The sequence below is a fragment of the Lepeophtheirus salmonis genome, chromosome 4, assembly GCF_016086655.4.
Source record: "Lepeophtheirus salmonis chromosome 4, UVic_Lsal_1.4, whole genome shotgun sequence".
NCBI classification, from domain to species: domain Eukaryota; kingdom Metazoa; phylum Arthropoda; class Copepoda; order Siphonostomatoida; family Caligidae; genus Lepeophtheirus; species Lepeophtheirus salmonis.
Genome location: NC_052134.2, coordinates 14,856,635 through 14,874,913, shown reverse-complemented (window position 1 = coordinate 14,874,913; position 18,279 = coordinate 14,856,635). Strand labels below are relative to the sequence as shown.

Below are 18,279 nucleotides of genomic sequence, written 5' to 3'. Positions count from 1 at the left end.
AATATCACTTTAACTTTGATATTTTATGAGAAATTTACACTTGCTGGGATTTTTTTTTTTTAATACGCCACAGAGCTTATATTAGTGGAAGCAATTCTAAGCAAAGCTCATTTAATTAATTCACGTATTATTTAATTTTCGTTGAAAAATGTACTCCACAATGTAACACGTCCAAACTAATTGAAAGAGTGTAAAATACTTTCCAAATTCAAACTTTTTGGATTAAAATACGACTTTAAAAAAATAATTGATAGATTTAAATATTTTCTAAAATAACACTCAAAACCATCTGAAATATTGGTAATTACATAGAAAGACATTATAATTTGAGTGCTTTTTTTTGTTTGGACTATTCTTGTTGTAAAATTCGATCTAGATTGATCCCACAAAGAAAAGAAAAAAAAGGTAATGCATGACCGAAGTATTGGTCTAGATCGGTATTCCAGAAATCATTTAAAATTGAACAGAAAAATATATCTGAGATCGGATGTAAGCACTACTCCATACTGAGTAAAAATTCATACTCTCTGAGTTGTATTAATTATAATTAAACTGCACTTCAAACTCTTAGTCAGAGCTTAGAAGTAAACAGATTCCGACTTGAATAAGACTCAAAGTTAAAGTTTTAGTGAGACTCACAAGCATTTTTTTTTTTTTTTTTTTTTTTTTTACAAATTAATTTGTAATTATACTAAATTAATCTTTTGCTATTATTAAATTTTAATAGCTGGGAGACGAGTCGCTCTTAGCTCAACTTGATCTCATAAACCTGATTATTGACTCGGACACGAAAAAATTGACTTTTGAATACATTTGACATATTTAAATACTTCATGTGTTGTGCCAGTCTTTATTTATTTTCTGAAGACTGGAGTCCCGTCTAGGTCAGTCTCAGTCTGGTACAGTTCATTTCTAAAGTTTATAAAGTCCTTGATGACGTCATTCAACTTTATTTATTCTTTTTTTGATCCGTTCTAGCTAGTACTAACAGGCCAAGACATACGGTCCCAAGGAGTGATAGGACCAGTCCTAAGACTAGATTGGACTAGACAGAATAAAGAAAGACCAGCACAACAAACTATTAGAACAAACTCTATTTTAATGATGATACTTAAGAAATGCAATTTTAGAGGCGTCAGCAAGGGGAAGGCTCGGGGCTTGTTATTAAAATTAAGGATTTTTTTATTCTTACTAGAAATTGTTATATTTGATCTTTTTTTCAAAAAATGACATATTTGGAATATATTTTAATTTTTTTCTTCAAAAAAGGTAATATTTGGAATATAATTTTTTTTTTTTTCAAAAAATGTAATATTTGGAATATAACTTAATTTTTTTTCGGAAATATATATTTTTTTTTCGACTAGTTATAGATTTTGTAACTTTTCTCCGAAAAATGTGATATTTGATTTTTTTTCCAAGCATTTTATATTTGATTTTTTTTTCCAAAATATTTTATATTTTAAAATTGATTTTAGAAATTTTTTTCTAAAAAAATTCAGTTTTTTCTTACCAGTTCTGGATTTTTAAGAAAAATTTCAAAAAATGTAATTTTTTGAGAATGACTAGTTTTTTGAGATTTTTTTGAACTAAATTAAATTTTTTGAGAATAAGTATAGATTTTTGAAATTTTTTTGCATTAAATTTTATTATTTGTGATTAACTTAAGATTTTTGAAATTTTTCTCACAAAAATTTAATATTTGAAAAATTTTATATTTAAAGTTTAATTTTAAAAACTTTTTTTCAAAAAATTTAATTTTTTCTGAACAACTCTGGATTTTTTGAGAGTACCTAGGAATTTTGGAATTTTTTTGTGAGTAACTGTGTATTTTTGAAATTTTTCAAAAAATTGTTTATTTAATATATTTAGGGAAAAATTTAATTTTTAAAGTTTTTCTCAAAAAAATTCCAAAAACGCAGCCCCCCAAAAAAAAAAAAAAATATATATATAGAATCCTGGGACGCCCTAAATTTTCAAAAATTGTCTTATTTTCCTTTCTTATAAACTGTGAAAGAAACTAAACCATTCACTATGTTGCAAGAAGAAATATGTAACATATTTACCTTTTTATGTTTTAGATCATGCCGATTCCCTCGAACAAGTCCAATGCTCTTGCCAAATTAACGATGGCAACAAAAGTTGTAAGTAATTTGATGTGTTTAAAGAAGTAAAATCAAGCTACAACTAAAACAAATTAGAAGAAGATATCACTAAAAAAAACCAAGCAAGCCCTCTGCTTCCCCTTCCCCCTCCCATTCCACTTACAACCTTTTTTCTCTTTCTTTCTACCACTACTTAAAAATATATGTTTACCGACATTGATACAATATTATATTGTAAAAATATTTCAGTTCAAGTCTTTATTAGAGCCAACAACAACTCCGTGAATATAATATAGTTATTAGGTAATGCATATATTTATATTTTTGCTTACAATTTATATGCATACATGTTATTAAGGATGATCATGGGACAGGATGATGTATAATTACTTCAACACTCGCTATGTGTAATTACAAAAGTAGGACATATTTTATTTCTTTAATGATGGGCTTTAGTTCCTCCAATGAGTGATTGTTATTTGATGATTGAAAGCTTGACAAATAAATAAAACAATTAGCACTTCTATAGAGTATATACAAGTGAGAAACTTTAGTTGTTCGAATCACATGGAATGCTACTATGACTTTTTACACCTAGTAATGTTTCAACGAGTCCAAGATCATCATATATAATATACCATTCATAATAACTTTTTATTTAATGATAATAATAATTAATTTAATCACATTTTCAATATCTGATTTGATTATATTGCTATTATTGTGTTTTTAGTTGATTTGCCGAAGAGCTTCGTCATACCAATTAGCACTGGTGACGCTAGCTCCTTGTTTTTTTTTTTTTTTTGGGGGGCGGGGGATTGAACGACCTTAAAGTTTCTGACTCCCATCCACTTTCTAAAATCTTTTATATATATATTCATAAGTGCATTTTTGGTTTTATCATACATGTAGTCCAAAATGGTCAAACAAATCAGTCTGAAATTAGCAAGTAGACTTATAAAATAACCAAGCATGTTCCTATGATATTTTGTTTGACGGCCAAGGTCATTAATCCCCTGTTTCTGACCAAACTAAACCTCTCTTTCCTTCTCTCTGTTCCCCTTGTATCTCTGTACATCCTTCTCTCTGTCTTTTTTCTTCTACCTTCCTTTTTTGTTTCTATTCCTCTCTATTCAGATTCTATTCCTCTGCTTGTATATATATAATATGAACCTATATATATATATAACGGCGTTGATAATTTTGGGAGATAAGCTTCCCCCCCCCCTCCCCCCGCAAATGATGAAAACTAGTAATGCTCCCAGCAAATAGTAAAAAAAAGTTATTATTATATTGTTTCGATGGTGTTTTAAAGCATTTAGGGGCTTGTATGCATATAAATCAATCCTTGTTTGAAATTCAAAGTAACCCTACCCTGCACACCCATTCCATAAAGGCTCCGTAGTCTTGTGTAGCAGCTTTCACTCCCTACATAGAATATACTTCTTTTTTTTGTGTGTAAGAGCATGGCTAATTAATATTCCTTCCTCAAATAACCTCCCTAATGGGTTGGCATTCTTTTGACCAATCTTTATATTATATAGTGCTTGCTAGTAAATGATTGAGTTTATTCCTAATGTAAATTATAAAAGTATTAAATATAAACTTACAAAGTCGAAGAAGGTTAAGTCTGAGGCTGAATCTGATGATCAAAAAAGAAGAATGTTGAATAAAGAAAAAAATCCTGAGGTAAGTGTACCTATAGATTTAACTATAAATAACTATTGGTTTATATTTTATTTTATTATGTAATAATTTTTTGAAAAAGATAGTATTATTTTTGAAATAATATAAAATGCGACGTTTGAAACTAAGAGTAAACATTGTTTTGACTGAGGAGGAATTTGACCTTCAATCTTCATCATGTTCCTTCTAAGATATTACTGATGACGTTATTTATCATTTTTTCATATGACGTATGCAATCTTTTCTTCCCTTTGAAGAATTCCCCTTGTTAATATTTAGTTAAAAGAGTGATTTCATAGAGGTTGCGTAGTTAGTTATAGAGACACCCTTAGTACGTACACGGATTAATTGGTAGTCGTTTCTATACTTGGGTGCAGTTGGCACTGAAGACGTGCTTAGTAATGAAAATCGCGCGTATTTTGGGCATGCTAAAAAAAACCGGAAATCAACAAGGTAACCCTGAGAATTTGAAAAATATTTTGGAGGAGAACATCCTAGTTGTCATGGTGTTTCATTAGATTAGCTACAATCTGCCCTGAAGAGGGAGGAAGAGTATAAGGAAGCAAACAAGGACTTTGAGTTCGATTCTTAACCCTTCTCTGAGTCCACAGGGGGTGTCCGCAGAATAATACACATATAATCTTTTTTTTTTTTTTTTGGAAAAATTTAATATTTCCTCCGCTTTTTAATTTGGTCAAATGGCTTTTTTGTCCAATGTCCAATGCAAAAATTCTTTCATTGGGTTGGAGGGAGCTACACCCCTTAAAGCCACTACCTGCGGACACCTTTGGTCCAACAAAGACTTACAATTATATTCCGCAACAAACCTCAAAGTTACTCTCCGTATTTTGTGAGCACACATGAATGTTCAATCAGGTTTTAAATATAATTGAATGTAGTAGAAAAGGAAGTTGACTACTCAGGAGTTAAATTCTAATGACAAAAACTAAGGTAAAGAAAATTCATTCTTCAGTTTATCAATTAAAAAAATAATCTTCAAGATCTTTTATGAGCATATTTGATGAGGTTTTTAATGTAATTGAGTTTAGTAGAAAAAGAATTTAACTACTCTAGAGTTAAGTAGTAATGACAACAGATTAGAAAGATATTTAGATTACCAATTCCAAAAAAAGGCAAGCTAAAACACTAAACCTATACTGTCATCACAAGCCACTCCTCCGGTTTCAGTTCTAAATCATATCTGTATCTCTTGTCCTATACACGATACATAGGGTTAAGGATTATCATGAAAAATTATTTAAAAACTCGCCCAGTTTGCTATAAATCTGACAAATATATATAATATTAGTAAACATATCACCCACCATCGAATACTCAACACAGGGATGAAGATGAAATAAATTTATTTTCCTTTTTCCCTAGTGTGGTAGAAAAATGATGAATGAAATACTTGGTCATAAAGTATCTACTCGAACCAAAAACCAAAATTTGAACCTCATAGTAAGTTTTTCTAGAAATATGTCTATTTACAAGTAGATATCTAAACTTTTTTGTAAAGAAGATATTGTTAAACTTCAGTTGAGAAAAGAAGAAGACAAATAATAATGATAGTTCTTCTTTTTTCGTTATTTTCTTTTTTAGTAATTCTCATTTGTATATAATAATATAAATTTATAATTAAATTAGTAACTACTCTACACATATACTTAAATACATTGATTATTCGTCAATTTGTAAATACAAACTACTTTTTTTGCTTTCTGTTTCTATGATTTGAAAGGGAATATCTTGAGCCATGCATCTTACTGTAGAGTGTTTGTCTTAAAGTCAGTAATTTCGAGACAATGTATGTTTTGATGTCATTTCTATGATCAAACAATAATGCTAATGGTACGAGTTCTTCAGTTAGGTACCACAAATGTCCCAAAATTCATTGATTGCTGCATCTAGAGCAGTTTTGTAGATCTTCATATAAATAATCCAGCTATTGACTGGTATGAGATCATTCAAATTTAGTTTCTACTGCTGTGTAGTAACAAATATAGTCCCCTTAGGCAATTCTTGAACTAAATTTTTGCTGAGCAGATCGATCTTTATAGCATAAAGAAGCTTCAACCCCCACCTTGCTTTGTGTAAGGCACCAAGTCAGATGAACTGTCGAAACCTTTATCCTTTCCCTCACTTATGCAGATCATTGCCAGCATTACCAGTTCCCTATAATCCCCCCTAACAAAAGTCTCAGTGGAGAACGTTTTGCAAATCTGACGGATATCTGCAACTTCTATTCTAGTCAATCGTCCAGAGATAGATAATTGAGATCATTGATATCATTACACAATAATGACTTAGGCTAAAGAATAGTTTAACCCAACACTCAAATATCGACCAATGCTACTATTGAATACAGTGAGCCCTGTGAATGCAGATTCGTCAATCAGTAATTCCTACTTGAAACAAAAAAATGAAAACTAACGCACAACGCAGTAAAATTTGACATATGTAATAGTAGTTGTATCTGTATATGTGTTTAACAGTCGCTATTGCAGTACTGTAGAAAGGGGCATCTTATTCTGACGATGATTTATATATATATATATATTATTTTTTCTAATTATGGTTATTTTTCTTATTAGAATATAAAAAGTGGAGAAGGTAAATCCGGAATAACTTTAGCGGCTAATTATGAAATTTGTAGGGGTTATGCTATAAATTCCTTAACACCTGTTACAAGCTAAATGTTTTAGCTGTCGATTTTTTTTACAGACTTTTTAAGTATCTCGTCGTTCAAGCATGGAAATAGTCAGGAGAATTTCCATTATCCTAGCCCGCCGCGTGGGACACATTGCACAGGAGATCCTTTCCCTCTTCAAATATCCAAAATCAACAGTTTATAAGATGATTAAGGCCTTTGACGAGGAGAGAAAGACTGAAAGAGCAGCTCATTCAACAAGATCTGATAAAATCTAGACTAAAAGGTTCATAGCTGGCTTGAAACGATCAATTGATTCTCATCTAGACACACCAATGGCTAGGCGGGCCAAGGACTGTAACGTGAGCAAAGGGTCCATCAAAAATGTAATCAAGATTGACCTTAATTTCTTGTCTAGGGCCAGAGACTCAAAGCATCTGATAACAGAGCAGAATAAGGTAGACAGAATGAGAAAAGGCAAGATTCTTATTAAACAAATGAAAAACAAAGGTGGTTACATACATCTTTTTTGAGACAAGGCATTCAGGTGTCGTGTACAGATCGTGATCGAGAACGATGGCTTTTATTATAAATAATCCTTTTACATTTAATGTGGCTTTCAAATGTATGCAAAATTATTTTTCTATCTCTTACACAAGTCTCATAATTAGGTGTAAAAGTTATTCCGGATTTATTTTGGCCACCCTTTAAATACAATATTTACATTTCAGATTTAAATATATATTATATTAAAAAATTTAATAAGAAAAAAAGGTTTTTAATTTTATATTAATGTCTATTAAAAATTTTAAATTCATTAAAATGTATTTAAAGTAAAAGTATATATATTTAAAATTAATACAATTTTTTACAAAGAATACAGTTAATTTCATGTGATTTATTCATATTCTTTTCCTCACAGCTTGGTTCAAACTTATATAAAAAAGATAAAATTACTAAAAACTACATTTGATGCAGTTTTTAATTAGTGCGCCAAGAACTACTAGAATAGAAAATGGTATTTAAACGATTTCTGTTTGTTACCTTGTGTAATATGTATAAATAAAAAACACGATATTATATGGCCCATCGATACAAAACTACTATTCAAGAAAAAACTAAGAAGAATGACATAAATTTCTTATATATTTATAATTTTTCATTATATTGATATATACCTACTAATCTTACTTACATAATATAAATCCTACATTTCATATATGAATCCTTGTTTAGCTTTAATATGAGTTATGATTGTTCAAACAGAATAATCTATCATATTATTTATCTTCCTTGATTAGTACTGGGGATTTATGAGACCTTTAATTTGAATTGATGATGGATAAATTTTAATGTTTTATTAATAGAAATGGAAGATCATTAGCTCAGGAATAAAATTAATATATTGATAAGAATATATATTTATTTCCTTTGTGTTGATGGACAACATAATAACCTTTAATTACATCCACCAACAAAGTTGAATGGAAATATTTTTTGACTCTGTTTGTTATTTTGTATGATGATCATCAGGATTAAAAAAAAGTTACCGATTGATTTTGATCTAACTTGATATGAAGTTTATATATAACCACGGTAAGAGGTATTACATTTTGAAAGGTCCAAATCAAAAGTCAAGGTATCACAAAATGTTAAAAATGCAAATCGACTTTAACGTATTGAGGTACAGAGCTCAAATTACTGTTCTTATGTAGGTTTAATAAACTTGCTCCAAATACCAAAAAAATCAATCTATGAAAATTACCATAGGCGGAGGTTTGCACTCTGCCGTAGTTATTAGTTTTGGTCTGGAAATCTTGGTACGGTCTGAGACAATTATAATTTATGTAGCAATGTAACTCAATGAACAACGCGCTCAGGATAAATTTGTCTCTAGAATAGATTGCGCTTAAGTTAGATTCATGGTAGCTCCTAGAGAAAGAAAATATACTTTACGTTTATGGGCTTCAAAAGACAATTCCTAGGTTCGATGGAATAATTGGAAGCCTATGATATTTACTTATATTACTTAATCAGTGCAACACTATTCAACCAATTGAAGGAACATTTAAAAAAGTGATGCTACGACCACCTTTTTGTACAAATATTTGTCATGTGGTTTTGTTTCACTAATTGTTTTTTTTTAGTCTGGACCGGTTAACAAAGTAAAAAATTTTGGTATGACTTTATATTAAATTTAATAAAAAATTAAAATGATTTACTTATTTTCTTCTTTAAGAAAAGTTTATTTCGTTCCATGGTTAAAATAGCGTTCTGGATTTCATGATCGATCCAGATCAGCTTAGAAAAAGTCACTTTAAAAAATTGAGCTTGTCCGATGTTTAAAACTAATATGTATCACATAAGAGTCGAGTACAATAAGTCCAATCAAGGAATACTCTATATATAGAACACACATATATCCCCCACTTTTTTTTTGTTTGACCAACTTAAGGGTATTTTTTATTTATTTAATGAAGGCGAGAATTGAATTAAAAAATCGTGGAATGAACATCTTAAAACATTAGAATAGCTTTACTTGGTAAATAATTATTATACCAATAACATAATAAATTTAATTTCTTAATTTTTCTAATCTAAAATTTATCTCTTAGGTGGCCAATTTAGAAGAGGGAAAAGTGTACCCGTTCCATCTAAAGAGTATTCTTTTGTGATTTGTTTTTTCGAAATATTTTATTCAAGTTTTTTTACAAACTGTCAGAGTTACAATCTAACAGTTTGTTGTTTTTGCTTGATAAAACAGTTTTTGAAATGAAAAACCATACTTTAGCGAATCTTGGGCTATATATAGGATTCAAGGTTGTTGTATTGACAACAAATCAGCTCCTCTCTAATCAGTTATCCGATGTACATTAAGGTGACTCAAACGTCCTTATGATCTTGGATTTTGAACTTATTCTTTCAAATGTGAAACATAATGATAGAAACATGCATTCCAAAAATAAAGGTAATGCAAGGTGGTCCTTGGTGACTACAGAGCGCTTAAAGCGCGAAGAAGGCAGCAGATACCGTTGGAATCTCTATACGGATTGTCTAGAACATCCCAAAGTCGTGAAAACCCGAAACTTCGGGTTCAACAATATGGGTGACTTAATGTGGTCCTCCTTGAGTCCTAACCCATACCCTTTGGACTTTGCAGTCTATGAAATCTTGGAAAACAATGTCTGCTGTACTTCTCATCCAATTTTGGATTTTTCCAAGCTGCCATCATGACCTCATGGACATGACTTTCATCGTCAAGAGCTAGAAATCTTTTCATAGGCGTGTAGAGGTTGTTAGTGTAGGTGGAGGAGGACATATTGAATAAAAAATATAGCTAAATAGCAATAGTATTTAATCATATTGAGAATTGGTTTTGAGTCTATTTTTTTTTTCTTGTTCCATAAAAATCACGTTTTTATAATTTAGTCGTGTTCCTGAAAGTTTTGAGTCCCCACTCTAAAAACATGAGTACTTGGGGCCATAACATAAAAATCCTTAACTTTTTTACTTTTCCCTATGACCAAGTCATGTTTCGTATCAAACTAAACATCTTGTTGAGAACAATACTCATATTTTTATTTATATTATGTATGAATATCAAAAAAGACTAGGTAATAAGAAAAAATAAGGAAGTTGAGGATTTGTAGGTTATGGTGTAGAATATACCAGTTATGCACCTATGGAATGATACTTTTTATTTTTTAATTTGAACGTTTATTGTGAAAAAATGGTTAAAAATTGTTCGTCTTTGGCTGCGAACCAGCAGCCGATAAATTTTTTGCCTTTTATGTGAGAATCGAAGCATTAATCATTGAATGCGGGCCCATCGATGCAAACAAGTGATAATCAGAAGGCGCCAGGTCTGGTGAGTGAGCCGGATGAGCAAGAGGTTCCCAGTTGTACGATTCAATAAGCTGGCGGGTGGCTATAGAGCGATACGGGGGTGTGTTGTTATTAATGAAAATTACCTTGTGTTGCCTGGATTCATATTTTGGGCGTGTTTGGCGTGTAGCATGGTTCAAATCGGCCAAGTGTTCTGTGAGATGTTCTTGCGTTAGGCCATCATCTTCATCGTGCAATGCATACAATTAGGGGTCTTCAAACTTTTTCTCTGGCCGGCTGCGCTCCTCCACCTGCTACTTTCCTCAAATGAGTGAATGCCCACCGTAAGCTTCCACAAGCATTTGATGGGATTGAGAAGCTTTTTTTCTTCAATTGGTAACTGAAAATCAATGATGTCCACACTTTGTATTTTGTAAGCACAAAATTAGACATACTCACGAGGGAAAAAAGTGCGATGTTGAATAAAACTATACAAACAATGAATTAAATATTGTTGACACATGTAGAAATAAGTATTTAGATTTTTGGATCGGTTTATAATGTCTAACTGGCGACACCTAGGGACCAATAGCCGAAAGTCTCATTTCATAGGCACATACCTAGTATATCTATTTAAAATCCTCGGTGGCCACACAGGAGAAACTCCAATTACGTTGATTTTTTTAAATATATGTGTCATTCATCAAGTGTCACATTTGAAAGAATATGTAAGAACAGCCATTGAAAGTTTACACCCTAATGTAATTATAAAGAGTAAACACCACAAATGCATGACGTAAATAACAACCTACATCTCACATTCATATATTTGTATCGTTGTAGTTTTTGTATAATATATTATTAAAATATGTAAGTATACTACAAGTTTGTAATTTCTACTTTTTCTTTGTCACGAAGTTACATAAAAAAAGAAATAAGTAGTGCAGTATAGTTTCATTTTATTATTATTGTTATTACTTTTTTGGAGTTATATTATTTTAAGAAGCAAAAGTTAAAATTGATACGACATGAAAAGAAGAAAGGGTTGTCTGAGTTACATGTTAAACAAAAAGAGAAGCCAAAAAGATTAGAACTACAGCACATGGTTCAAGAGACAGAATAAGTATATATTGAGGAGAGTAATATTGAATTATAGAACAAATGTACTTCTAATAAGATGAAATAAGATACTATACAGAAAAAACCTATATTAGAAATACACCTCAGTTTAAATCCAAGAGTTTTCCCTGCATTAAGGATAATCAAATTACTCTTCTGAATATAAATTAGAAGGTTTTTTTATAAATTATTTTTAATTAATACATATAAAAAACCAAGCAATACATACATATTTAAAAAAAAACTTGAGTATAATATTTAGTATATCCTCTACCTACGCACACATTTTCATCCATAGTATTTAAGTGGAATTGAATGCATCTCTAACAACTTACTGGATATATTTATGATATATTACAAATTAACATATAAAAATTTGAGTAAAATTAAAAATAGAAGTGTTTCATTTTTTTGAAGTCCGAATATTGACCTTGTGACACTATGGTTAAAAACTCATTTTGTTGCCTTATACAGCAAAATACAACAAAAGAATAAAGTAATTATCTATTATATGGTTTTTAAAGGGGATTTAAATCTTCAAAAACATTCAAAATACAGTGATTTAAAAATAGGGTAGGTGGCATGCATTGAGGCCGAAAATTTAGAAGCATGAAATTTTGGATGAGTTTTTAACAAATATTAAATATCTGGCAAAGTTGAAAAAATAATAGGTGGCGTTGTTATTAAGCAATTGATTTGGTTTGGAATCCCCCATACGCATTATTGCATATCTTTGGTGTATTTAAAAAAAAACCAACATAATAAAATATATAAATTTAAATATAATTACAATAGTTTCACCTCACTAATCCTATTTTAAATGTTGAAGGAAGGTTATCTTCTTTATATCTTTATAGAGTTAGTCATTTTCTCCCCTTCAAAATTATATAACAGGAAGCTGATATTAACCAGGTTTCTTCACTCAGTAGTACCATATGTCTAGCTCTCGCCTTCTTTTTGCTCTTTTTTTTTCTCCTTACAAATATATCAACTCTAAGTATAAGTAAATATTATAGTATTAAAATTATCTAGGGTATTTACTTCGGCCTGCACTTGCTTTCAGAGCTACTCATATTTCTTTATTATTATTCAAAATGATTAAAACTCGGACACGGTTGATTTGACAAAAAAAATGATTTATCAAAACTTTTTCAGCAGCCTCAAAATTAAATAATTTGGAACATTTACTCCACCTTTGGTCTGAATAACACCAACACATCTCTTAATGATAATATAAGCGTATAAAAAGATAAATTCACAACGCCGTTATTGAGTTATTTCAGATTTTATTATTTATTGTAATACACAATTACAGTTGAAGCAAGTAGATCTAATGGCCATTTCTTTTGAACGTGTCACCACACTAGGCGGGCATACTCAGTTTTCAAAATTGGCATTGTTACAAATAGGAAACTTGGTTCAAGAGGTCACCTGTAACAAGTGATTGCTTTTTCAGTTTCCCTTATCTGACGGATAACTACAGGTTTGACTGTAAATTTAGATTCGTATTAAAATCTGGAGGTTATTTTTTCAGAATCATCTAGATATTTCCATTAAGACTTTCAAGGGATACCCCTTATGTAAGACCATTACCATTGGTGGTGGTGGGGGGTTACACTCACTGTTGATTATTTGAGTATAAAATTTTGATTATTTAGTATTGATGTAATAATGGAAAAAATTTATATTTGAATTGGAAAAAGTGGATGGAACTTTTTTTTTATATAAAAAAATAAAGTTTAAATTACTTTCCTAAAAAGTTTCACTTTGAAATTAATTACTCAGGAGATTGGGTTCCCTTGTAATAATATTTAACTCAATTTTAATTTACTTTCTTATGAAAATAAAGTTATACTTTATTTTTTTGGGAGAAAAAGAGCAATTATTCTTAAATATATATGTATATATATTACACTAAGTGTCAAACCAATACTTAACTCTTTATTTCACAGAATAATGTTTCTGGAACAAATTGGTCAACCTTTACAGCTCTTCGAAAGTTTAACCATACTAAAAAGGCCGTTGTAAGTATTGTAGTCAATTTGATTAGATAAATATTTGTAAGTAAAACGTTTACATATGTACCACATATTATATGAAGAGAGTCAAGAAGCAAAGATCAAAGATTCAAAAAACGATTGAAATGCTTAAAAATTCTAATGAGAATGAAGGAATAAGTCAGACTGAGCTCAGTGAACTTCAGGTAATTCAAATTCACTATATAACTATACATGTATTAAAAATACATATCCATTCATCTAAGCTAATTATTCATTCCAGAATCTGTTGAAGGAAGTGAAAAAGTCCACAGTAAATCCTACAGCCCTCAAAGCCATCATGAAATTTAAGGAAGACAAGGTACATCCTGTACACTTTGTGTACAGAGTGGTCCGACTTAAAAGTCCCATTAACTTTAGTTCCATTAAATTAAGGTCATTCTATGTAGAGATTTACTGGTCCGTCAAAAAGTCTTGGAGCATGACTTATATAGCGTTTTGAAAAGTTTAGGCTAATTTTATGAAAAAGTTTCGTTACAAAAAAGAACAGCTCATTGTTTACCGTTTGAATTTTTCATTTACCAAGTTTCTAAGATAAGTATTAACGAAAATGGAGCAAAAAAAGGAAAGAAGCGGCACGTTTAGTCCACGCCGGATTTAGCAATTCTGATATTCTTAATACCCTTAATGTCTGCAAAACCAGCGTTTGGAGGGTTGGGTTAAGGTCAACAATGGTGAAGATCTTAGTGATTGTCCTAGAAGCCGAAATCCGATCAAATTAAAGCCTGAAATGGCAAAAAAAGCTTTTTTGAAAAGTACGAAAGATGACGATAACGAAGTTAACGGAATTTACAGTAGATGTCATTTACAATAGGCAAAATATTTGGTCGTTTGTTTTGGAGAAGTCAATTGCAATCTCTGTGAAGTGTTCACCAGCAACATCTGGCTTTAATAATAATGCTCGGTATTCTTTCATCCAAAGGTCACAAAATGAAGCAAATTTGGTTCCCCGTTGGATACAAATTGATTAGTAAGGATTATTTGAAGATTTTCCAAACAAAAGTGCTTCCCAAAGTTCAACAAATTACAAAGGAATCAAAGAAAGCCGATTATTGCTTTCAGCAGGACTGCCCATACTACAAAATTCGTGCAGGATTTGATGACAAAAATGTAAAGTTCTGTTCTAAGTTCTTCTCACCACCACAAAGTCCCTATCTGAATCCCCTTAATTACAGCAACTGATGGCAAATTTAAAGCAAGGCCTGTAGACAACGTCACAGCAATATTTAGTCCCTAAAACAATTGGTTGAAGAAGAGTGACGATCTATATTAAAGCACTACGTTGTCAACATGTGCAAATCCTTCTGGGATCGTAGGGAGCGTGTGATTGAGGCCAAAGGTGCTCAAATTCATAAATAATGTTCTCTAATGAGTTCCAATTAAAAAAAAATCTATAGAATTTCGTTTAAAGCAGTTAGGTGTAATTAATTGTTCAACACTCATTATGTTCCAAGACTTTCTGACGGCCCGGTATTTGTGCTAGTCCGAATAAATGCACCAGAAAGATAAATCCCGACCACATTGCGAATCAGCTGCAAAATGGGTGTAATGACAATTTTGTCCAATTTGGGGACAAAGCTTATTGTCTACCAATTAAACCTGATCTTTACTAATGATAATCGTGTATATTTTGGACATGTTCAAAAAACGAAAATGAACAGGGTAACCCTGACAATTTGAAGAATATTATGGAGTAAAGCAGCTTAACTCTCATGAATTTTTATTAGATGGGCTATTACAATTACAATTATAACTCTGCAACAAATCCTCAAGGTCTTTGATGAGCACACGTTTAGCCAGGTTTTGAATAAAGTAGAATGTAGCAGAAAAGGAAGTTCCCTACTCAGGAGATAAATAACGATGATGGCAGCTGAGGAATAGTAAAATTTAGTATTTCGATTAGTAATTCCAAAAAACAAAAAAAGGGATAGCTAACGATTTATATAATAACTTCTCTTTACTCCGTTGACTTTGCTATGTAGGGTATGGTCGAGGGGGAAATAATGCAGTTTCAAGGCTCAGAAAATATTTCATGAAAGCAGCCATGTAGGTTGCGTGTACAACATATTCTGTAAGACGTTGTCTGTACTAACTGCAAGTCAGTAACAAAACAACTCTTCTAAATTGTTCAGAACAAGGAAAAACGCATTGAATGAAATATCGGTCAATTGTAGGACAATTTTAAAGCAGTAAAAAATAATTAATAGTTCTAATACAATCCATAATTTGTTAATATTTTACTTTAAGATGGGGCACTAATTTTGGACCACCTTTTTAGCGTTAAAATAACTTTGTAGTTACTTTACAGGGACTCACTAAAACTCCGTTCACTAAAAGTAAATCAACGTCTTTGGAAGTTGGTGAAGGAAGTAACGAGAAGAAGAAAGAAAGGGTCCAGATCAAAGATGTAGTCATTACTGCTGATGGAAAGAAAATAATGTCAGAGGTTGTTCCTTTTGCTAAAGGTCAAAGTCTCATGTATGACGGATGGTGGAGGGCTTCAGGGCAAAGTCCCATGCTTCGATATGAAGAAGGGAATTTGCTTTTTCGCACGGATATAGACCTAGATATTAAAGAATTGGAAGAACTCATAGCAAAATTGGTTTGGACTTCATTTGACTTTTTTTCATTATTACTCACTTTGTCCGGTTCTTTTGTTTTCTTTCTAAAAAGTGATAAAAATTAAAATGATAAAAAAATCGATCAACATTTTATGGCCCAAATTTAAACATTACTATAAAAATCAAACAATGAGACAACATATTTTTATAATTATAAATGTGTATTATCACTACATCTTTATACATAATGATTATATTCATAACATTAATTAATTTTCCTTTGACAGAACAGGATTTCGAGCATTTATAGCATGAGGTTAGTTTATGCATGAGCTGTATCATCCCCTTTCCATGCTTACTCAGCAATCCGCATGAAAATTCATTCTAATTATTTTTCTATTATTACATTAATATTAAACTTATTGAAATAACTTTGTCCTTTGTTCACCTATACAGGAAACCCGAAGTAAAAAAATGTTTGGAGGTAATACTCTTAAAAAGGCATCATCCAACTCGAATACTGCAGGGGACGATGCTCACGGCATCCTGGAAGGGATTTCCTCTCTACACTCATGGATCAAGACACAAACAATGATAAGACCAAGTACAAAGTCGACCAAAGGAAAAGGCGGTGCCACTGGAGGGAATGTTCTTGCAGTGAAAGAAGTAGGTGTTTATTTATTTATTTTATTTCTCAATAGTCAATTGTGAGTTATTTGTATTTGAATTAAATAAACAAGAATTCGCCATCTTTTGACATGTCCTAACAATTATATATATATTTTTTTAAATGCAAATATGCATAACACAATTTAAACAACATAAGAGTACAATGCAGAGCAGGCCCCCAAAACTCGCAGTAGCTTTTGATTATGATTGTGTCCCTATTATTTTTAATTGAGAAGTTCATTAATGCAACCAAAAGGAAGATGCAGAAAAGAATGAGCATCGATAAATTCACGTTCGAAGGTGAATCTATAACAAAATCTCAATTCTTGGTTGGTGATAAGTGTTTTTTGATTTAGACGAATTAATTTGCACTAAAGTATAAGTCCTTAAAAACTTTTTATCGAATGAATTTTAGACAGTATATCTAATTTGTGACTACCTCAATATATACACAGTAGTGCCCCCATTATCGTTGAAAAATCATATTTATAATCGAAAAAATGATCATGGGAACGTCAAAATAATGAGGATGGAACAAGATAATGAATCAATCTGAATCGTCTGTGCACTGTGAGTCAAAATTCCCGTATTTTATTCCAAACGATCTTAGTTATGGTTTTCCAATCCTAGAGACCAGTATGAATACTTTTGCTGGTCACCGGACAATATAACAACTTCTATTAAAAGTGGTCTTCTAGACATATTTAAGTCTATGAATAGCGTGAACTTCCTTTTCCTGAATATTGGTGAATTAGGCAATAAAACACCTTCGACATAGCTATATGAAATTAATCTCCTAGTTGGAGAGGGGTTTTTTTATTTAACTCGAGATTTCTTCTTCAAATCACTGTTGTTTCTAATACTACTTCAACTACAGCAAACTGATTTTAACCCACAAAATGGCACATGTCGATGATCATTTGTAGGAGTTGTGGAAAATCCAACTAACGGCGTTTTTCTAGTCGGTGGGGTCTATAAGTAAAACAGATAAAATAATTTGGTATTTCCATCAACATTCTTGAAGTAATGCAAGAAGATGTCAGCATCCTTGTGGATGAAAACTTCCTAAAAATTTGGGAAACTGTAAAGGCAGTCAAAAAAATTGCAGTCAATGTTTAACTCCATCCGCATACTTACAATTTATGATACATTTTCTCTGAAAAATTGTCATGTCGAACAGGCGCGAAAATAAGTATAATTCCTCAGGCCCCAATGTTTCACCCATTGCAAGGTATGAACGTGTTCAGCTAAAGCGTTCTTATAAAAGACTTTCTCTTCCCTTGTACCTAAATGTTCAACTTTTCATTCAATTTATTACCATATACAGAACGCTTATAATATGTAATATGTTTTAATGCAAGATTTCCGCGGTTTTTTTCATTGAGAGTTTTTCGTTAGTATAAAACTCTGATAAATGTTTGGGAAAACGGAGTTCAGAGATCCCAGGAGAGATCTCCTAATGAAATAAGATTTTTAGTAGATTAAACATGGGTTACGCAACATTTCCTGAAAATAACTTTATCAAAAATATGGTTATTAAATAAATACTATCACTTGTGTTAGATGTGTCTAAAAAAACAACAACTAAAAAGACTGAAGTCCAATCA

General features: G+C 31.2%; 2 protein-coding genes across 5 annotated transcripts in view; both read left to right on the top strand.

Moving 5' to 3' along the window:
- LOC121116864 (dynein axonemal intermediate chain 1) overlaps positions 1 to 18,279 on the top strand; it is a 47,496-nt gene that overhangs the window by 11,085 nt on the left and 18,132 nt on the right. For 2 of the 4 annotated variants that reach the window (XM_071887646.1, XM_071887645.1), the window contains exons 2-3: positions 2,082 to 2,144; positions 16,460 to 16,669. In XM_071887646.1, coding sequence (XP_071743747.1) covers positions 2,085 to 2,144; positions 16,460 to 16,669 — 270 coding nt within the window. In that variant the 5' untranslated portion in view covers positions 2,082 to 2,084. Of the gene's footprint in view, positions 1 to 2,080; positions 2,145 to 2,352; positions 2,409 to 16,459; positions 16,670 to 18,279 lie in introns of those variants that run through there. The other 2 variants (XM_040711163.2, XM_071887647.1) reach the window with 2 other exon arrangements.
- On the top strand, positions 2,901 to 16,319 carry LOC121116865 (uncharacterized). Its single transcript, XM_040711166.2, has 5 exons — positions 2,901 to 3,794; positions 13,338 to 13,409; positions 13,487 to 13,588; positions 13,666 to 13,743; positions 15,751 to 16,319. Exons 1-5 carry the CDS (start codon positions 3,663 to 3,665, stop codon positions 16,126 to 16,128), a joined length of 762 nt encoding a protein of 253 aa, XP_040567100.1. The 5' UTR covers positions 2,901 to 3,662; the 3' UTR covers positions 16,129 to 16,319.

What these genes read in the sequence shown, in the direction of transcription:
- LOC121116865 (XM_040711166.2), top strand. Translation starts at nt 3,663, where the DNA reads ATGATTGAGTTTATTCCTAATGTAAATTATAAAAGTATTAAATATAAA. An exon ending in CTGAGCTCAGTGAACTTCAG is followed by an intron (nt 13,589 to 13,665) that starts GTAATTCAAATT and finishes TATTCATTCCAG; the next exon opens with AATCTGTTGAAGGAAGTGAA. An exon ending in TGAAATTTAAGGAAGACAAG is followed by an intron (nt 13,744 to 15,750) that starts GTACATCCTGTA and finishes GTTACTTTACAG; the next exon opens with GGACTCACTAAAACTCCGTT.